The 23,161-nt window shown below is 36.3% G+C and overlaps 1 protein-coding gene across 1 annotated transcript in view; it reads left to right on the top strand.

The window, feature by feature from the left end:
• LOC131944305 (uncharacterized) overlaps positions 1 to 22,027 on the top strand; it is a 30,445-nt gene extending 8,418 nt beyond the window's left edge. The window contains exons 2-3 of the mRNA XM_059304858.1: positions 13,455 to 13,801; positions 19,704 to 22,027. Of these exons, the coding sequence (XP_059160841.1) occupies positions 13,460 to 13,801; positions 19,704 to 20,960 (1,599 nt within the window). The 5' untranslated portion in view covers positions 13,455 to 13,459 and the 3' untranslated portion in view covers positions 20,961 to 22,027. The remainder of the gene's footprint in view (positions 1 to 13,454; positions 13,802 to 19,703) is intronic.
• The last annotated feature ends 1,134 nt before the right edge of the window (positions 22,028 to 23,161 follow it).

Raw genomic sequence — 23,161 nt, 5'->3', positions numbered from 1 at the left:
AGTATAAATAACATTCTATATAAAGTTTCGCTGTCTGTCAAGAACGCTCTGTCTGACAAGAACGCTCTAGAGAAAACACAAGCAAAATAAAAACATGCACAGTAATTCGAAAAACGAAATATGACGTCGACACATTTAGCGTAGAGTAGAACATAATCTCAAACCAGAGAGTGCACACAGTAATATGACGTCATTGATTATCGCGTAAACATTGAAAAAAAGGAAATGTTGTCTAATCTAAATGGTTTGCGTGAAGAGTTTCTTGCATACAATTCTTCGGGTAGGGGCGAAGCCCCACCCCCCGCGTAAGAACGTCTGAGCCCCCCCCCCCCCCTCCCCAACTCAAAAGAAATTTCTTCATCGATACTCTATAATAAAATTACCGCCTAATTAATGTGTCTAATCTAAAAAGTGGTTTTCTTGCAATGGGACGGTAGACATGTTTTTTTTTTTTTGGGGGGGGGGTGGGGTGGGGGGGGGGTGGGGTGGGGGGGGGGGTGTGTGTGGGGGGGGGGTGGTGTGTGGGGGTGGGGGGGGGTGGTGTGTGGGGGGGTGGGTTGGTTTCAGTGTTTCTTTCAGACTTTTTCCTCCCCGGAGAGGGGTGGGGGTACTTGAAATTTTCGGGGGCGGGGGTATAATTTTCTGGGAGGGGGCGGACACTGGAAAAAGTATATAATTATATTTCGTTGAATGGGACGGTAGACATGTTTTTTTTTGGGGGTGGGGGTGGTGGAGGGGTGGGGGGGGGTGGTGGTGTGTGGGGGGGGGGGTGGGGGTGGGGGGGGTGGGGGGGGGTGGGGGGTGGTGTGTGGGGGGGTGGTGTGTGGGGGGTGGGTTGGTTTCAGTGTTTCTTTCAGACTTTTTCCTCCCCGGAGAGGGGTGGGGGTACTTGAAATTTTCGGGGGCGGGGGTAGAATTTTCTGGGAGGGGGCGGACACTGGAAAAAGTATATAATTATATTTCGTTGAATGGGACGGTAGACATGATTTTTTTGGGAGTGGGGGGTGGGGGGTGGGGGGTGGGTGGCGGGGGTGGTGGTGGGGGGGGGGGGTGGCGGGTGGTGTGTGGGGGGTGGGGGTGGGGGGGTGTGTGTGGGGGTGGGTGGTGTGTGGAGGTGTGGGGGTGGGGTGGGGTGGTTTCCTCATCGATACTCTATAATAAAATTACCACCTAATTAATGTGTCTAATCTAAAAAGTGGTTTTCTCGCAATTTCTTTAATGCAATTCTTCGCGTAGTGGCTAAGCGCGACACCAGTGTTTCTTTCAGACTTTTTCCTCCCCGGAGAGGGGCAGGGGGTACTTGAGGTTTTCGGGGGCGGGGGTAGAATTTTCGGGAAGGGGGCGGACACTGGAAAAAGTATATAATTATATTTCGTTGAATGGGACGGTAGACATGTTTTTTTGGGGGGTGGGGTTGGGTGGGTGGGGGTGGGTGGGGGGAGGTGTGTGGGGGGGGGGTGGGGGTGGGTGGTGTGTGGGGGGTGGAGGTGGGGGTGGGGGTGGTGTGTGTGGGGTGGGGTGGGGGTGGGGGTGTGTGGGGGGGGGGGGTGGGATGGTTTTAGTTTAGAGAAAAGAGACAGCACTATCAGCCTAGCGCCCGTTGTACCCTTCCTCAACGGGCCATTTATCTAGTTCTATATAATAGTTTTGCTGTCTGTCTATGTATCTATCTATCTATCTATGTATCTGACAAGAACGCTCTAGAGAAAACACAAGCAATTTAAAAACTTTCACAGTGAAACGAAAACGAAATGTGATGACATTTAGCATAGAGTAGAAAATAATATCAAGCAGGAGAGTGCACACAGTAATATGACGTCATTGATTCTCGAGTAAACATTGAATAAAAAGGCAATTTTGTCTAATCTAAGTGGTTTGCGTGAAGAGTTTCTTTCATACAATTCTTCGGGTAGGGGCGAAGCCCCACCCCCGCGTAAGAACGTCTGAGCCCCCCCCCCCCTCCCCAACTCAAAAGAAATTTCTTCATCGATACTCTATAATAAAATTACCGTTTAATTAATGAGTCTAATCTAAAAAGTGGTTTTCTTGCAATTTCTTTAATGCAGTTCTTCGGGTAGTGGCTAAGCGCGACACCAGTGTTTCTTTCAGACTTTTTCCTCCTCGGAGGGGGGAACTTTTTCTAATCTAAAAAGTGTTTAGCGTGCAGTTTTTTTTTCAAGCAATCTCTTCCGGTAGGGGCGAAGCCCCGGCCAGATTCTTCCTTTAGTTTGTATGATCTACAAATGCGACCAGTGTTTCTTTCAGACTTTTTCCTCCCCGGAGAGGGGTGGGGGTACTTGAAATTTTCTGGGAGGGGGCGGACACTGGAAAAAAGTATATAATTATATTTCGTTGAATGGGACGGTAGACACGTTTTGGAGTGTGTGTGTGGAGGGGGGGGGGAAGGGGGGGGGGGCGAAGCCCCCTCCTCCCAAGTAGAGTTGCCTGAAAGAAACTCTAAATGCGACTTTTGTCATGAATGAGATTAGGTGCATGGTTTAGGGATATGCCTATGTCTATATTTTGTATAAATTAATGTACCGAGAAAATAGACAGCACTATCAACCTAGCGCCGTTGTATCCTTCCTCAACGTGCCATTTTTCTCGTAGAGAATAATTTAGGAAGTTATCTTCTGATTACGGTTTGTCGCGTTTTTGCGACATCTAGCAACAATACATAAAATTGTACCCGGGTGCCAGCCAAATTATCATTTCTTCAAGTTTGATCATAAATAAGTAAAGGATTTACAATATAGTCTTCACCTATATATAAAAGTACACCTTAGAACATTACGGTCCATGGGATAGGTGAAGTAGTGTTCACCTGTTTCATTGACATTGGCTTATGTAGAGAGAAGGATGCTGGAATAATGTGATCATGTTACTGGGTACAATATAACGAATTTAGCTTTAAAATAGAATTTGTAGAAAATTAGGAGAACATAAAAAAATAAATAGACAACAGGAAGTGAGGTGGTGGACCACTAGAAAGAAAGTTCTTCACAGTTACCTTGACAATAATAACACTGAGCATAGACCTACACCTCTTAATAAATACAGTTAAGTTTTATACTGACTTCTTCTTCTTTGTTCTTAATTGAGAATATGGTGGAGGATTTAGACAAGTCCAACTTCATGAATGAACCGGACTGTGGTCTCCAGATCAGCAGGTGCCCGGCGCATAACCAGTTGACACGTAACGTTTAATTGTGTTAATTAAAGGCGTGGTCGAGTCGGCAAAAAGCTCATGGTTGATAAATTCGAAAAAGTCTCGAGTTCAAACCCACTGGCAGATAAATCTCGATCCCCTTCAACACTAATAATTAAGAATGAAGAAGAAGCAGGTGCCCCATATAATTTTTCCCTGAGTGGGGTGAGCAGGGGCCAGTGTCTGACTTACGCCTGGATATATAAAGAACATTCCTGAAGGATGTGCTCCGTATTTTCCGGGGCCTTTCCACAAGGGCATATTTCGCCACACCCAATTTTCGTTTTTTATGCATGTGTTGATTTAGTCTGTTGTGGCCTGTTCGAAAGATTATGTATTGTTGTTTTCGTGTCAATTTGTAATATCCATCATCTTTATTGTAGTGTGTAATTATTAGCGTTGAAGGGGATCGAGATTTATCTGCCAGTTACGGGATCTGGCAGTGGCCCGGGATCCACTGCAGCACAATTCAGGTATTTTTAGCCTTTTTAGTGCTGTCCTAAGTGATTGAGTATAGGACTCTGGATTTTTTAGGGATTGCAGGACAGATTTAGCATCTGTAGGAAATACTATCTGACTATTTGGAGATTCAGGGTGTTCTGACAGGAGGTTTGCTGCATGCTCTAAAGCTTCTTTCTCTGCTCTAAAATTGTCGGACAGGCTGCCTGTGGCTATTGACTTTTCCAGGCTTTCTCTGCTTGGAGTCAATAAGGACGCCAGCCCCGCCTTTTTTTTGTGGCAACATCAGCTGAGCCATCTGTGAATACTCTAATCCAGGTATTGCTGGGGTACTGATCCTTAATGTGCTTATTTGTTATTTTCTGTATTTCTTCATGATCATAGTCAGATTTTTTTTTCTATGGTGTTTATTGAGTCACGAATGGTTAAATGACAGTGGGAGATCCAAGGCAGGGAGAGGTATGAGTTTTGATTTTTTCAGGAATGATGTTTGTGATTTCATATTTCTTTTTTAGATTCTTTGCTTCTTTTATGAAACTTGTTCTTTGAAGTCTGTTTGATGGACTGGGCTTCTGGAGTTTGTGTTTTAGGTTATAGTTTTCCAGTGCCTCTAGCTTTGTGTATTGAGTGAGGATTTTTGATTCTCTTCTTTCTTCTATTGAGCTAAGAGTGGCTATTTATTCCATTGTTATTATAGGCGTTTTCATGGCTCCTGTCATTATTCTCAAACCAATGTTCTGAACTTTGTCAATTTTGCTAATGTTTGTTTTGGCTGCTGAGCCCCAAGCCGAAGCACCATATTCTAACGTAGGTCTCATATAGCTGGTGTAGGTTTTTTTCAGGATGTGATGATTTGCTCCCCATTCTGTTCCTGCCAGTTTCCTCATTAGATTAAGTCTTTTAATCCCATTACTTTGTGTGTTTTCTATTTGTTTTCTCCAGGTAAGTCTTGTATCAAAAGTGACTCCTAGGTATTTGGGGTGGTCATTTTTTTCTAGCTCTTGGTTTTCTAGGGTTAGTTTCATTTTTTGATGTTTAATTGATAGGGAGAAGATTGAATAGGTTGTTTTCTTGGTATGAATAGATAAGCCCCAGTTTTTGGTCCATTTGCTGAGCTTGTCAAGTGTTTCCTGAAGACGAAATTTTGAAATACCAATATATTCCTCTGTGCTGATTAGTGAAAGGTCGTCTGCAAACATGCTTCTTTTTACTCTCCTTGGCATGTTTTCATTTAAGTCATTTATATAGATGAGAATGAGAGTAGGAGACAAGACTCCTCCTTTAGGGACTCCATTTTTTATAGTTACAGTATGGCTTCTTTTTCTTTGCATGGAGACTGATGCTTTTCGGTTGTTTAGGTAACCTTTGATCCAGTTTAGCATGTTATGAGATACTTGATGGTTTGGTCTTCAGTAGATCTGCACTTCCTGAAGCCTGCCTGTCCGTCTGCTAGTAGATTGTTCGATTTACGAAACCAGGTTAGTCTGTTGTTTACTACTCTTTGTTCCTGGGTTTTCCTATCTTGAGAACAGGTATCATGATTTCTTTTTTCCAACTATTTGAGATTTTCCCAGATTTCCAGCTTGCATTAAATATTTGGAGCCATTTTTTCTTAGCAATGGGGCCCAGGTGCAAGAACATATCATTTGAGATTTTGTCAGGGCCTGGAGCTTGCTTAAGTTTGAGAAGCTTCATTGCTTCTCCAAGCTCCTTCATGCTAATTTGAGCTACCATTCCAGTGGAGGAGGGGGGAGAGACTTTCTGTAGTTTTTCTTTAACTTCAGTTTGTTTTTTTAACCTCTTTTGTGGCTGATATTTATTTGTCCCATTTTGCTGAAGTGGAATATAAATTCTTTAGCAGCATCCTTTTCCGTTTTGATCGTGTTTTCTATGTCGATGACTATGGGAGTAGCTCTGTTTTCTGCTTGGTTTAGCTGTTTTGCAAAACTCCAGAGTTTTTTACCATCTCTATCCACAATGAGGTGTTCTGTTATTTTATGCCAGCTTTTCCTTAATGCAGTTAGATACTTTTTTCTAAATACTGTGTTTGCTGATTTTAATTTTATGTTATTTTCTACAGTGGGATTTTTTTCAACAGCGTTTCTAGCGTCATGGATTTTCTGGAGGTCTGGAGTCCAGTTTGGGGTGTAATTTTTTCTTGCTTCCCTTGTAATAGATTTTTTGGCTGCTAACAGAACTGCTTTTGAGAAGGCGGTGTATGACTTGTTCACTTGTTTTGTTTGGCAGTTGATTGGTCTTGTGTAGGAGTCTGTGAGGGAAGAGAAGAGCTCCCAATTTGCTTTTTTATAGTTCCATCTAGGCAACTTTTCTTTTGCATTTTTTGGATATGCCATTTGTAGCAAAAGCTAGGTCAGGGGTAGATGAGGTTAACCATGACTTTGAGTAAAAAGATGGTTTGTCATCAGGTTTATTTAGAAGGATGAGCCTATTTTCTGCTTGCCATTCTTCAATTTCCTCTCCTTTAGCATTGAGGTCAGGGTAACCCCAGCTCTGGGAGTGACTGTTCATGTCTCCCGCAACCAGGCAATCTTAGCTGTTTGGCAGGGAGATGCGGCCCAGTTCCAAGTCCTTATTAGGTGGACAGTAGCAATTGAAGATATTTAGGTTACCTTCTGCGAGTATGAGTTTAGTGCCCATTATCTCAGATGCTTTTGAGTTTGGTATTACGATACCTGTTGTTGGTATGTCATTTTTTATGAGGGTGAGGATACCTCCTTTAGGTCTGTTTTCCCTGTCCTGCCTGTCTCTACTTTATTTTCATGTAGGAATACTTTTAAGGCTTCCTTTTTTTGAATACTCCCTCTGCATTCCACTGCAGGAGAACAAGTGATTTGTTGTTTTTCTCACTATTTTGGCTAGTAGAATTTACCTTCTCTTCCTTGCCCCTGGCTTTCCAGGCAAGAATCAAGGAACCACCAGCTTGCTTTTGTGGGCTCCTTCGAGGCGGAGAGCCCGTCCCCCTATCTGCGCGGCGGGATTCCACAGGCAGGACACCACTTCTGTTAGTTCTGTTGCTTTCCTCCATCATAAAATTAAGCTGACAAAAATACCCTTTGCAGTGCTAATGAATACCCACATTAGTGGCAGTATACTGGCATTTAGTAGGTATTCTAAATGAGCCGAAAAATTTAAGCCGGTTTTTTTAAATTTTGGTCGCGTTGCGGCATCGCGTGGCGGTCCGACCCCATAACACATACGCAATTAGAAACCACTGATTTAGAAAGAAGAATGGTAGCTCTGTAAGATGGTATAACTTTACCAGCTGTATAATATAATTAAATGCTAAAAATGTTCAATTTAAAATTTTAAAATGTTTTTTTTCCATGAAAAAATAATTTTACAGCCGCCAAAGTTGTATATTCCGAAAGGGCATCCAATTTGCCATAAAACTGTTACGATTTAATGAACACTCCATGTATAGGGTCGGACCGCAGTAAATGAAACCAATGTATACAAATCGCGACGACCCGCATCTAAATTTCGCCGGCTTGAGTCAAGATTTTGTTGAATTCCGGAACACCCGACCTCGATTCAGAGCAAGATTTTGTGTTTATTCGTTGATTACAGTGGATTTAAAAGCACGTGCAGGTAAGTTGAATGCACATTATATTACTAGCTATATTCTATTTATTTATAATTAACTGCTGCTTTAATACATTTGAATATTAGTGTCCGCTTATCGGTAATTGCTCCACGCTTAAAAAAATTTTTTCCAAAAAATTATCTAGCCTTTTTTAAAAGTCCATTGTATTTAATTTATGGTCACTGAAATAAAAAAGGAATGCACAATTAAATCAAAAAGATGTTTAAAAGGATGATAGAATTTAATTTGGTTTAGTAAATTATGTTAGTTAATAACATCGGCCGATTAAACTATCCACATTTTGTCGATATTTCAAGCCGATTGTCCGCCATGTTTTTTTTTTACTTTCTCGTTGTGTTGGGTTCAACTATTATATTACCGCAGCGGTTAACAGCATACTTTCAATTTATTGTAGCATTGTTTTTTTTGTCTTTCATAGTTTATTAGTTAACTATTCTATATATGTGCAGTAGTTACATTAAATTTTAGAATATTACGATCTTTTACATTTTTAATCTCTAGATTTATTGTACAGACGATAAAAATAAAATAAAATGTAGCCCCCCTTCCATAATAGTTTAGTCCAAAGTGGTTTCTAGATTTAGTCTAGATTCTAGATCTACTTAGATTAGTTAGATTCACCATTGCTTTCATGTTAATATTTAGTAGTAGAACTATCTATAGTGCTTACATTTAATATCTAAAAAGCATTGAGCAGCCTTACTTTTAAAATTATTATTCTATTTACAGAGCAAGATAGCATAAAAGAAAGTGGAAACTGAAAGGCCTGCCAAAAAATATGTATTGTTTGTGTAAGCACCAACAGGACTCCTGAATACTTTTGAAGGAAATCATATGTCAAATGTTAGTATTGTATGCACTTTGCTTATTATTTATAATGATGTAATGTTACATGATTGATATCTAAGTTGGTATAAAGATATACAGGCCTGCTATATAAGTCAGTATATTTGAAATGCTAATTAATTGTTTTTATTCACAGACATTTTCTCTACTCTGGACCAATGGAAGGATCCCTTACTAGTTTCCATAATTTGATGTGTGCTGCCATTTCACAATCATTTATTACAATGCTACTCCAAACCGTGAAGAAGACAAACTCAACCAGGATATTTACTATTAATTACAATGCTACCCAACCTCATAGAGAACTTTCCCAATCAGGATATTGACCTGTCTTTTTGAACCTGCTCTAAGATTTCTGATAATTGTATAAGTTAGGACCTAGACATTTCCAGAAGTTGACTTTGATTAATAACTAACTAGAAGAAATAAATATACTAGTAACAAGTAAATTTATGCTAAACAAGTCATGATTAGGAACCAGAGTAACAAAACTAGATGAACATCACAACTCTATTAGTTATCTTACTTCGTCAGTTTTTAAAATGCATGGAATTTCTTATTATTATAGTATATAAGTAAAGTAATAGTATAGTTATTTAGTTTTTTTATAACAAATTAATGCTAACATGTATCCTACACAATTTATATTACTTTCTTAAAAGTAAGAACACTTTTTGCAAGATGTTAGGTAATGAAAATTCTTGATTTTGGGCGTTAAGGAAGGATGCCTTGTATTGTTTTGCAGAAGGATTATTTTATGTTTCTGTGTTTATTATATATTAAGAACATCTTATGCTTTATGTTGGTGTAAGATTTATTAAGATACCTTACTTAAATATTTTTAAATCATTTTTTGAAAAAGGATGAAATTTCAAATTTTTATAAACTGACCTTGCTGAATCTGGTCTCGCTAATTACTTTCTTTACTAATTCTTTACCTGCTTGTTTCATATTAACATGCTTTGAATTTCCTTTCTTAGAACATTTATATTATTAATGTGGCTTAATTAGTTGATTTTCTATGATTTTTTAAAAATGACTGTAAATTAACTTTTTGTCTCCCTTTTCATACTTCGTTAAAATTGTGCTTTGGCTCATTTTTATGTGAATAAATTTTCTATTTATATCGGTCTGACTACCTTGAAAAAAATTGGGTTTGCTACTTGTATTACTGGCTGTGTGTGCAAGAAATTTGAGAGTTCTAACTTAGTTATTGTAGAAGTTAGTAGGGGTCTCAAATAGACCCTTTACTGCTCAAAAAGCGAACGCATTTTTTGAGTTTTAAAAAATTCATAACTTTTTTAAAAATGGACATACACCAATAAATTTGGTGTTTCTGTTCTGATGAAAACAGTCTCTATCAGGTGGAAGTGTTAAATTTTATTTAATTTCATTATAAAAATTTCATTTTGAATACCTACATTTAGTAATGACAGCAGTGTTATTGAGTAACCACATCTTCAGCACTGAGTACCAACATCAGTGACACTGAGCAGTTTCAGCACTAAGCACTCACAGTGATACTGAGTACCCACTGTTAAGGCAAAGTACCCACAGCATCGATTACCAACAGCTCCAGCGCTGAGTACCCACAGCATTGACACCAAGAACCGACTGCAGTAACAGTGAGTACCCACAGCTTCTTCAGCACTGAATATCCATACAAGTGGCAATATGTAGCTACAGCACTGTTATTGGTAATCAGTATCAGTATCATTCAAGTACAACAGCGTAGTATGAAGAACCGAAATTGGAAAATGACACTAAGTACTCACAGTAGCGGCATTGAGCATGAAAGAATATACAACGGCTGAACACTGTCATTTAGGACAGTATTTGTTCACATGCTTTGTGTGTATAGCAAATATAGGTCAAATGAGAAATATTCGTCTTTATTAGTTGACCTTGATTAGGAGTTGACAAAAAGGGCGTAACCAGGGACAACTACGGCTATACAAATTGAGGAAGTTATTTCATGTGTAGTGTGTTACTGTAGTGTAGTAGAACCACGACAGCAATGTTTCAAAGTACCTATTCATAAGAGGTATACAGTGAGCTGGTGCAGCAGAGTTATGTAAGTCAATGCCCGCACAACTAAAACTATAGTTTTCATGTCCATATGTGTATGTTGTGATATTCTATTGTTTGTGCGTGGATATTTAGAGAAACGTGTCAGTAAAAATAGTAAAATGACCGGACTAAAAAATATTTAATTACTGTTTGGTCAATTAGTGCCGGATGTCACAAATTCGCGACATACCATAATTAGCATAAAAAGTCCAAATTTCAAAACAACTATATACCTCAAGTATGATGAGAGAAAATCAGCACAAGTAATTTGTTACACGCCTGGAACATAATTCCAGCATTAAGGGGTTAAAGATATCTTGCTCAAAATTAGCCAAGATGTGGACAACATCAAAATTATTTGCCAGACATGATACATAAATCGACAAGAACACTTTGTACGATGAAGTTTATCTAAAAACTAGCAAATCCACAACGAGAATCCATTTGTTGCTATACCTGCTAATGCCGCCGACTAATTGAAAATTTTAACTCTGCCAATGCTGAATACGTCAGCCAATAGAATTTTACATTGCTACCGGGGCATGGAAGAGTTGGAAATTTTCATTTATGTAGGTCAAAATCTGTAAAAAGTGTATGGTTTGAATACTCAAAATTAAAAACTCAAATTTACTATCTAAAACTATGTCAAAGCTCACTATTGACGCTGGACACCCAACCACTCACAATAAGGTACTGCACCTAGCCTTAGTCACTAATCAGTGTGGCATTTAATATGGTGTTGCGTTGACGAATAATGTATATAATTTTTAAAAAAAATTTCTTATAGTTATTGGTAGCCGAAGTTAAATTTATGATCGTTTACTAAGTTGAATCATGTTGTTTTACCGGCGTCCCGGCAGGGTGCTATTTGGCGCACCGGCTAGAATTTGCGTTTATGTTTGCATTTTTAAGTTGTGTTTATGTTATGCATGTTGTATTATGTGTTTGCGGTTTTGTTTGCGTTAATGTTTTGGTTTGTGTCTTTTTGCGTTTGCATTGTTTTTTTTTGTTTGTTTGCATGTTGCATTTGTGTTTTTGTTTGTGTTTTTTCACATTTGCATTGTTTTTGTGTTTGCATTTTCTTTTGTTTGTATTTGTGTGTGTTGTGTTTTCTTTTGTGTTTGTGTTTAGTTTTGTTCTGTTCCTAAGTTGGTACCTCTAATAAAGATTCACTGTGGCCGAGCATGGGTATGCAGCTAGTAAATATTTAAATAGGCATAGATAGATTTTAAATTTTCTAAAAAAAAAAAGCACATTACAGTGCTTTGCTGTGTGTAGTATATTCTAGGAATTGTGTAAGAATCCCATGACTGGCTATGCACAAACACATATATTACTACCAGTTTTTGTCCAGATTTAGTTCAGTCTGGCATGTGAGTAACCAGATCTTCTGACCAACACATTTTTTGCCTAATTACGTAACGATGAGGCTGGATAGACTTGTCTGCCAACCCGATGAAACATATCAGACGAATATTATGTAATTTTAGAGACAACAGTCAGGCAAGATTTCCTGATCCATGCCCGAGGGTTCGGGTTAGTAACATCAACCACCGCAAGCTGATTGAATACCGTACGAAAATTATACATCAAAGGCCACGACCGCCAGCTTGTAGCGTCACTGACTAGTTGGGGCGGGGTGAGGCTTACATAGGCTTCGGGTGTTATAGTGTTGAATGGTCTGTAGCTCAGATTGCCCAACCCCACCTCCCATCCCTTTTTTTTTTCAATTTGGCGAGCTAGTATCTTTCATGTCAAGCGTATTTAAATGTGTAGCCAAACTAAAATAAAAGAGCCCAGGCTAAATTTATTTTTAAAGCCATTTTTACGAAAAAGAAATAATCTAGTTATAAATGAAATTACGTTGCGTGAAACACATAATTGTTTGATCTGACAGTAGACATCTGGATTTATTTCAAAACCATATTAAACGATTAACCCTGACCCGTAAATATTAGACTTTTTGTCCCGTTTAAATGGGTAAGAACAAAATAATGAAACATTCTTGTCTGCTTATATATAAAACAGATCAGAAATATCTGCAGACTCACGGTAACACTCCTCTTTTAAAAAGGTAAAAAGCCTCCCCCTAATCTGCATGTCCCCGCAGGGATAAAAAATGCAACTCAACCTGTTACTTTTTTAACATCTGAAATAATTTTGAAATTAAAGGTATACAGTTTAAAAGGTTATTCTATTACGAACAGAATAATGTATAACATGTTAATATAAATACAATTAAATGTATAACATGTTAATATAAATACAATTAAAGCATGCAAAAATAGTGTTGAACATGCAGGGAGTAGGATTAGTCAGATTTTCTCTGCAATGGCATTGGCTAATGGTCCATTTGTAACCTAAACAATTATCATATACAGCGATGTGATTTGTCAAAATGTTCCGTGGGAATCCGATAATTCTGTTCAAACTGCAATTTGCCTCAGCTTATTTTATTTTCTCCTATTTTTTTCTGCTGATATTGCAATATTGCAGAATTGTTACGAGTTTTTAAAGTCAGATAAAAACAACCTGGAAATGACTCCTACGGAAACATCCGGCATGTGCATTCCACACACTTTTATTTGGTCTACTGTTATTAGAACTCAGACAGGATTATATATACTATTCTTTTCTTTGTTTGTTACCATATTCTAAAGGATGATCAAATACCTGCATTTCTTTTCTATGGGAAGAGTAAGTTGGATGTGACCTATACTAGAATAAGATTAAATCTAGGTCAAGATTAATCAGGGATGTGGCTGTTTAAATTTCGGCAGAATACCAAATTTTTCCAAAATTTTAGTTCACTTTAGCATTTTATTCACCCTGTTTTTTTAATTTTTTGCAAAAACATTTTTACAAGTATTAATTCCAAAATAAATAGTAGACCTTTTCTTATTTCAACTGATCTGGTTTATTTTATTTTCCATAACATGACCTGAAAGTTTAAAACTACAATTATGCTCTTTACTGTTAATGCCCTTCTTTCAGAATATAACGCTTTATTTAAAGCTGAAAACAAGAGTGCAACTAGATCATTACAGTTTAAATTAGCTCATCATTAAAATCCAATTTGATTTCAATTTTCACTAAATTTCACAAAATTTAATATTAAAAAAAATCATTTAACTGAAATTAGACAGGAGTTTCATTTTATTAATTTCACTTTTGAATTATTAGCTATTGATATTCAAAAATTTGAGATACCGTTAAACATACTCACACCTTTGTTTTTCTTTTAAGGCAATATGACTCAACAAAGCAGAAATGAATCTATCCAACTGTTTACCAAACTTTTGAAACTCTATTCGTCCATCATCAACAAACTAAATGATGAACAAGGTTTGGTGCTTGAAGATTTCCACAAATATGAAGGAGCTGGTTCTCAGTGGTTTGATAGTATAAAATCAAGTGAGGCGGCCAAGTATTTAAACAGTAAATGTCATAGTGAAAACAAAGTCACTTCAGCATTTAAGGAAGTCACTGGGACTTTGAAAATGATTGAATTCATAAAACTTGCAAGTCTGGTCTTAGCTTACAACAACAGTCTGACTGTGGCTTTTGGGAAGAAAAACAGTGTAAATGACAAGGTATTGTACCGACTTTGTTTCTTTTTTGTTGACATTAGTCAAATTAGTTTATACATGACTAATATGTAGCTTAACACATTTAGTATCCTAATATATAAAAGTCCATGTGCGCACCTCTCTCTCTCGCTCTCTCGGGGCTGTCTACTTGTACGGTTTTGCCCGTAACTTTACGATTTTAACACCCAGGTTACGATTTTACAATTATGCTACCACTGTTACGGTTTCGCCGACCATTAAAATATTAAAACCGATTTACCGGGATTTACCGTTTTTCCGTAGCGTGATAGGCCTAGTCATTTTTTATTCTCAACTTTGAAAGGGAGATAACAACTAGAATCTATATTTGCGCACGCGTGAGACTGGGCCTATGCTCTATTATTATTTCCTTTTCCGTATTAATGGATTGAATACTATATGAATTTTTGTGTATTAGTCAAGAAAAATGAAGCTAAACTGTTGAATTTCTATACTCTTGTCTGAATGACCATTCAGTGTCATCTATGGAAGCTGAACAATTTTACAAGAATATTCTAAATTTGTTTGATACCAGTTGTTTTTACATTTTAAAAAAAATACCTTTTGCTGATCCTCTTAAAACATATTGAAATTTTGGATCCAGGTTTGCAGACACAAGCTGAATCCTGTTCTGTCAGATATTTTTTAGATCGTTTTCCTATCCTATGTAAGGATGTAAAAAAAGAAGACATTCTGTCTGAATTCATTACCTACAAGGCCACTGATCTTTCGACTGTCTTAAAACCTACAGTTCATGCAACATGGCAGGCACTTTTCTCTCTGAAAGACGAAGAGGGTCAGCAGCTGTTTAAACACCTACCAAACCTAATGCTTTATTTGTCAATGCAACTATCCCACATAGCTCAGCTCACTGTGAAAGAATATTCAGCTGTGTTAGACAAAATAAAACTGACCAGAGAGCTTCTCTTGGTGCTGACACTTTAGAAGCTCTAACTCAAAGCAAGTGTCAAAGCAAGTGGCAACAAGAAAGTACTGGATACTAATCTTCTAAGAAGGCTCAAATCATGCTACAGTATTTTATTAAAAAAATAACTTGTTTCAAAACTGTACATAGTGTGTATAAATTAAAACTGATGTGCATTGTAAAAAAGCATTTCCTTGTGTAAATAAAGACATTGCCATTTGACTACTGCTCCGTGAGTATACTATACTGTTAATAATTTAATATAAGCATGCATTTAAAAGGTTTTCAATGTGCGCAAAATTGGTTACTGATAAAAAGGCTTGGTTACTGAAAAGTATGGCTTTGGTTACTGAAAGAAAATTTTTGAGGTAGGCAGCCCTGCTCTCTCTCTCTCTTTTTAAATGTATGAACTAAATTTTATTTAAAGAAGGAAATAAAATTAAAGACATATTCAAATGTAGAAACACATTTTAAATTATGCAACCAGAAAAGGGATTATGATTGTGACAAGATCGCAAATAACAATGACTTCACATGTTTAGGAAAGTACACATAATTAATAGCGTCATCTTTCAATTTTAGAATATGAAGAAATATTTCATTCAAATGTGATTTAGATCTATGATTCTACTTATTAGGATGTAGGATATGAAAGGTATACATTTTTCTCGGCCAAAAGTAATACAAATTACTTTAAAAAGGAACATAAATACCATTGAACAGCCTGGTTTTTAATGTAATTATTAAGTCTCTTAATCAGTGTGTGCATTTAATATGGTGTTGTGTTGACTAATAATGTATATAACTTTGTTTTTCTAATAGGTATTCGTTATTTTAAATGTGTTATTAAGTTATTTCTTTGCTTTGTCACTAACATCAAGCGTTTTGACCAATAACTATTTTATAAAATATTTTTCTCAAACAAGTATAACATTTAAATATATAGGACTATAATTATCATGTAACTAGTACCGACGGCTAGTATAGACATATCAAATATTCAGAGAAGTAACTTTTCCGCTTTTTTTTTCTGGAAAGCTGTTTTTTTTTCGCTTTTAAAATTTTTTCCACTAAACACATTCTAAAAAGCAAAATAATAATAATAAAAAGGGAAATTTATAATTATTTAAAGACTTATTGTATTTAACAAAATTTTGCCGGACATGTGCAATTCCCATCAATATAAGCTTACACTTGTGTTAATTTTTATCTATCAATAATTTTTCATCGTTTATTAAAGTTTATTATTAACTGTATTATTTTTTGCCAGTTTAAGTAACTGTCTACTCTATTAATTTATTAAAATAAAAAGAATGTCTTTAAATTAAAGTATAAAATTTGTAGACAGACAAAATAATGGATTACCACTTGAAGACCTGGATAAGGGAATTAAAAAAATTGTTTTTAAATGGTTCTGGTTAGAAGAATAAGACTGGGTGATTTTCTTTCTATGTTCGAAAAATTGAAGAGCCACGTTATGCTTGGTGTTTTTTACTGCAAAGACGAAATCGAATATGGTTCTGCATGAAAAAGAGCATTAAAATCTTATGCTAATTCTAAACAGCATAATTAAGACAACATTAAACACTTGAGTAGAAAGATGAAGAGAGAACCTCACTTTCTTCCTTTAGAATTATGTTCTCCTTAGGCGCCATAACCTCCTCAGTCAAAGACTTGGAGCAGCAGGAAACTTCCTGATTTGTAGATTGCTTTGCTTGGTTACCTTCCTTTGATGCTTTTACAGCTTTCTCTGCAGCCCCTGCCTTCAATCTTTCATGGCATTCTTGCGAAATAAGGCTCTCCCCATATAAGCTCTTTTGATTGCCTTACCACGGCCAGCATTTGTGTTTTTTGTCCCTGAGCAGCAGTGGTAAAATCTTTTTTTAATATAAAACAATCCTTTATTGAGTCTTTATTATTGACTGCTGGTGTTTCAGCAGGTGGCATATCAGGCTGAGATAATAGCCCGTTTAGGCTCCAGTGTAAAACCTCTTTCATCAACATCATAGATCCTCTCAAGGCTTATCAAAGGTTATTTACCACCAGTATCTCCTTTAAAAGCTTGAACCATTCTTTATAAGTGGTTTTGTTTGCTGATGTTTTTGCACAAGTTTTCTTTAGCTGTTCAGTGATGCGCCATGTTAGATCTGGGTGCCTTTTGAGGAAGCCAGACAGCCATTTAGATTCTGGCAGGTCAGCAGTCAAAGGGTTTATACCCAAGGCATTGAACAAATTCACCTACTATCTCCTGGGTCTCAAAATGCGTGAGGCTGAATCCCCATCTGCCCAGGATTACTAACCATCTGGCAAATTCAGTTTCTTCATCAGCTGTTAGTGTTGAATTTCAGCCAGCTCCTATCTTACTGTAGCGTCCTCTGACTTGAGCCCTAATGATTCCTTTTTTTAGGTCATAGTGGTTTGGAGCTTTCTGGAAGCCCATTTTACCACTAATGACCTTTTAAACTGCAACTTTCATTGCTTCCTTGTCTTAGGCCAAAGTTTTTCATTTAAAATTGCAGGCCATTCTGAAATGAGAACAAAATTAAATGTTAATACTACTATGTAATGCTTATATTATAAGGTAATGACTATTGTGTTTATGGGAGATGTTTGAATGAAAATATCGCATCTATAATTATATAAGTTTTGCAGTCTGTCTATCTGTGTATCTATCTATCTATCTGACAAGAATGCTATAGAGAAAACATAAGCAGAGTAAAAACATGAATTGTTATTCAAAAAACGAAACGTGACTTCACATGGAGCATAAAGTAGGAAAGAGTCGAAAGCTGGGAGAGTACACACAATAATATGACGTCATTGATTCTCAAGTAAACAATGAATTAAAAAGCCAATTTTGTCTAATCTTAAAAGTGGTTTGCATGCAGAGTTTCTTTCATGCAATTTTTACGTCTAAGCCGCCGCCCCCCCCCCCCCCAACTCAAAAGAAATGACGTCATCGATACTCTATAATAAAAAGACTGACATTTAGGCATAATTAATGCGTCTAATCTTATAAGCGTTTTGCGTTTAGAGTTTCTTTCATACAATTCTTCGGGTAGTGGCTAAGCGCGACACCAGTGTTTCTTTCAGATTTTTTCCTTCCCGTAAGGGGGAGCTTGACATTTTCTAATCTAAAAAGTGTTTTTCGTTCACATTTTTTTCCATGCATCTTTTCCGGTAGGAGCTTAGCACCTCCCAGGCTCTTCCTTTAGTTTGTACTAGCCATCGGTACCCGTTTCAGTTGAATTATAGGCCTATATATTTTAAAATGTTGTACTTGTTTGAGAAAATAATTTATGAAATAGTTATTGTTCAAAACGCAATGTACACACTGAACGATATTACTGACAAAGCAAAGAAATAACTTATTAGCTAAAAATCTGACACATTTAACATAACACAGGCACACACTGATTAAGTGACTTAAATGATTCAGTTAAAAATCTGGCTATTCAATGGTCATTGTGTTGTTTTGAGTAATTTGTATGAGTTTGACCGATAAAATTGTATATATTTCATAGCGTACGTCTTGATGAGTAGATCTATAGATCTAGATCTAAATCAAATTTGAATGAAGTAGTTCCTTTCTTTTTAGTCTAAAATCGGCAGATTCACATATAAAAAAAAATATTAATTTTGACTTGGTGTGTCTTGATCCCGCACCACATCATTAGTTAATGTATAAACATTAGTGACGTCATTGTTTCATGGGTTCTTTTTCACAACTATAAACGCTTCTCCTGTTGCATAATTAGAACTGTTTTTCTACATTCGAATACGCCTTTATTTTTTATTTTTCTTCTTTAAATAAAATGTTGGTTATACATTTAAAAAATCTATCACATTATTTTCAACCAAAGTCCGTATCAAGTTCTTTATATATCACTGCAGATTCTGATGTGATATCCGGCAAAAATATTTTGCGGACAGAGAGAGAGAGAGAGAGAGAAGTGCGCACATGGGCTTTTATATATCAGGATGATCTACAAATGCGCCCAGTGTTACTTTCAGACTTTTTCCTCCCCGGAGAGGAGTGGGGGTGCTTGAAATTTTCGGGGGCGGGTGGAATTTTTTGTGAGGGGCGGACACTGGAAAAAGTATATAATTATATTTAGTAGACGTGCTTTGGTGTGTGTGGGGGGTGACAGTGCGGAGTCCCCTCCTTCCAAGTAGAGTTGCCTGAAAGAAACTCTAAATGCGCCTTTTGTTATGATTGCGATTAGGTGCATGGTTTAGGGGTACGGCTGCAACTATATTTAGTATAAATGCGCGATAACTATGTGTAGATCAAGCTTAAATCCTATTAAAATGCAGATTATGGATAAAAATCCGTTTTCAATGTCATTTTTTGTTTCCGGTTCAATTTGAGGTCAGGATGGTTGCATTTTTTTTATTAATGAAAAGAGACAACACTATCAACCTAGTGCCCGTTGTATCCTTCCTTAATGGGCCATTTATCTTGTAAATAATATAGGGACAGTAAAAATAATAATAGATGTGGCAATTTTTACTAAATTTTTACAAATAAATACTGTATACTTTATTTTTATAATCAAATAATGAATTACTACAACCAGAGTAAATAATCCTAATAGCAAAATCCTCTTTAGAGTATAAAAAGCAACTTCCCCACACCTACTATTGAAATAAACTATGCTTTTCTGTTCTAAATTATCAGCTAAATCTAGCATCATTAATTGTTACTATTAACAAAAATTATTCAGCTTCTATAAAATCAATAAATAATTTCCTCTCCCTCCTCTCCCCCCCCCCCCTCCCAATAAAATATATTTCTTTATTTTTTTTTTTGGGTCTAATCATTTGCTCTAACGTTTTTCAAGCTTACCTAACTAGTAACATTGTCTTCTTTAATCGCTGGGTTAAAGTCTTAAATTAGTTTTAATTTACTGTCCAAAGTATTAACATTTGTAGAACTAAAAACTAAAAATGTTATTTCAGGAACAGAGTTTGCCAAAAAACTTGACAGCCCTTGTGGAGAAAATGTCCAGAGCTATTGAAACTTTTCTGGCCTTCATACCATGGGACTACACTTCTTGTGAGAAGGAGTTGCAGGACTCTCTGCCTTCTTTGGAAACTGATATAAATGATTATGCATTAACATTGTACGGTGAAGAACTCGTATCTTTAGACTTAAAACAACAGCTGGTTGTTTATGATGTTGATGTTTTATGTGCAGTGCTAGGTTTAAGGATGGAGTTTGGAAACTTTCTAAAGCAGATCAAATCAGAGTGGTGGTTTTACCAAGTAGAGACCTACCATATTCTTAACTGGCTAAAGAACTTTAAAGCTATGCACCAGACCAACAATGTGTTTTACAACATGGGGTTTACTGAAAAGAAAGCAACATCCATCTCAAATCAGATTCCTTTATCTCTGTATAACCTCCAATCACCTTTTTATTGGGCTGAATCGTACATTGAAAGCATGTTCCAATGTCATCCTCTTTTAGGAGATTCTAAAGATTTCCCCAATGTTTCAGAACATATTGATTGCCCTGATACACCAGAAAACACCCCATTTGAGGCATGTGTTGATGTAGCTAACCCAGATCAATGTGATAAGGGGAAATTTAGTATTATAAATGGATCAGATATAGATTGTCTTAAGGTTCAGTCGTTAATTGATGATTACATAAGTCAGCTTTCCTTAGATGGGCATACTCTGTTTTTTCATGGAACTTCGCATATGTCTGCAGCCTCTATTTTCAAATGGGGAATTAATCTCACAGAAGGTAGCGAGAGACAGGATTTCTCACATAAAGAAAGTTTTAGCCTGTATTATTCTTACCAAAATGCTAAAGAATGGGCCAAGGCACGGAACTTTGATTCTGCTGTGGTTGTGTTTCAAATTCCTGATATACTGCTTAAAGAAACTGACAACAATGGTCGTGATTTGACTGCTGACAACCCAGAAAACAGACAAGAGTGGGAAGAAATAGTAAAGTACAGCCGGAAAGGATATACAGGGAATGAGCCTGCAAGATTCAAATCCTACTCCTTCATTAAAGGCCACTTGTGTGCTAATCCTAATGATGTGAAGAAAGGAAGTACACCATTAAAGCTTTCTGATACCAATCTACAATTTTGTTTGAAAAAGCAAAACTATGCAGCTGTATTTGGAAATACAAAGCATATTTTATGTGCTGTATTCTACAAGAACAAATGCAATTGTAAAGGCAGACGTTTTTGCCCATAATATAGTAGAATGTTGTAATGTATTGTCATTTGTACTAGTACAAATATGCATTGATGTTTTTTAAACTGTCTTTTTAATATTTTGATGTAAGTTATTTTTTAATACAAATAATGACTTATGTTGTCTTTTTTTAATGAAAATTCTTCAATAGCAAGTGCATTAAGTCTGGTACATGGTTTCCACAAAGTTGTGGAAACATGAGCTCAAATAGAATATCATAAAAATTCCTTAAAAAGCAAATCGTTTTTTTTTAGCAAAATATGTTTTCTTTTTAAATCTTTTTTTTCAGTTGGTCCAGTGTTCTCATATGACAGTGTTCATATTCATACAAACATTAATAGCTTGATCAGAATGATTTGCTTACAGTTACAAACACCTATTTTTTATTTTTAAAAATAAAATTTTAAAACATTGTTTAAGGTTAGAAATAATTATAAAGTGTTATATCTGATAAAAGTGATAGCTACCGTGTTTATAATGGTGTATAACAAGATTTAAAAAGAATGGAACTCTTGATAATGAAAAATAAAAATTTAATTGAAGTCTTCTTTTTTGTTAAAATGTACGTTCTTCATCTATTTTAAAAGTTTGTTTAGTTTTCTGGTTTACTTTTAGTTCCATATCTAAGTAACATTTTTTATATATCATGTTCGGAAAATAAACTATAATTGACTACTCTTGAAAATAAAATTAATATTAATTTTTTTTTAAATAACAGGCTTTATTAGATGTGTCAAACTGAATTTTTAAAATGGTCCCAGAGCTTTTTGAAAGTTGCTATGTCAAGATCTAATATATAAAGCTCAGTTCTGTAACGTGTGGCAAAAAAAAAGTTTGTCGTTGACAGTTCTACGGATTTAAGTGTTAGATTTTTTTATCGTGCTCACAGTCTAAATGTACGAGTCAAAAAAATACCATTGAAAGTCTTTAAAAACAATGTTCACTCTATTTACTTAGAAGAATAATTTTCAATTATGAACGCGACATAAAATTTTTAAAAAGTGTATCGACGTTTATAAAATTTCTAAAATTGTGTCGGAAATGTATTGACTGCACAGTTACTTCCCTTTAATAAAAAAAATTCTTAAGAAGAAAGAATTTACATTTTATTACTTTGTTTTTGGTGTTAAGAAATAAAAAAAAAATTACATAATTAGCGGGGATTGATTAAGTGCAATGTCGTTAGGTATTTTTAACACTGCCTTTTATTTATTCTATACACTGAACATACTGTTCAATAATTATTTTTTTTTAAATCAATAACATTTAATAAGCCAGGTCCTACAAATCCTATATGTTTATTTCTTTCCATTTACGGATAAGCTTGGAGTATTATCATTTTTGTTCACTAAATTGAAACAGGCGCGTCCGCCGGCGCCCTTGCACGGTTCGATTTGGCACCCTGGGCTATCATGTGAGCGCTATGCTGCATAGTTTTGTTTTTAACAGTGCGATAGACTATGGGTAAGAAAGGTTACTATAGTCTTTAAGTGAATCAAATCCGGGCGTCCTCCGGCACCCCGACAGGGTGCTATTTGGCGCCCCGGGCCTTCCGGTGTACGCTATGGTATATACGTTCGCGTGAGTTCAAAAGACTATGAATAAGTTATGTACTATAGTCGTTTACTAAGTTCAATCAGGCGGTGACGTCATGGTGCGTCCTCTGGCGCCCAGACAGGGTGCTATTTGGGGTCCCGGGCCTCCCGTGTTCGGTTTCGCGCCTACGTTCATTAAAGTGAGTGCAAAAGACTATGAATAAGTTGGGGTACTATAGTCGTTTATTAGGCTGAAACAGGCGATTCCGCCCCGGGCTAGACTCTGAGCACTGTGCGTTTATGTTCGCGTTAGTGTTTTCTTTGTGTTTAGGTTGGGTTTGCGTTAGTGGTTGCGTTTTGATTTGGTTCGTTTTTGTTCTTTCTTTTTTCGTTTTCGTTTGTGTTTTATCTTCTTTGCGTTTGTATTTGTGTTTGTGGTTGGTTTTGCGTTTGTATTTGGTTTGTTTTCGTTTGTTTTTTCGTTTGTGTTTTTTCTTTGGGTTTGTGGTTGGTTTTGCATTTGGATTTGGTTTGTTTTCGTTTGCTTTTTCGTTTTTTTTTTCTTTGTGTTCGTATTGGTGGTTGTGGTTGGGTTAGTTGTTAGGTTTTTGTTTTCGTTTGTATTTGTAATTGTGTTAGCGTTATGTTTGCGTTTTGTTGTTTTGG

Source organism: Physella acuta, unplaced genomic scaffold (genome assembly GCF_028476545.2).
Source record: "Physella acuta isolate Inbredline_101_S28 unplaced genomic scaffold, ASM2847654v3 ptg000488l, whole genome shotgun sequence".
In the NCBI taxonomy this organism is placed as follows: Eukaryota; Metazoa; Mollusca; class Gastropoda; family Physidae; genus Physella; species Physella acuta.
Note: the sequence above shows the minus strand (reverse complement) of the source record. Positions and strands in the feature narration are given on the sequence as shown.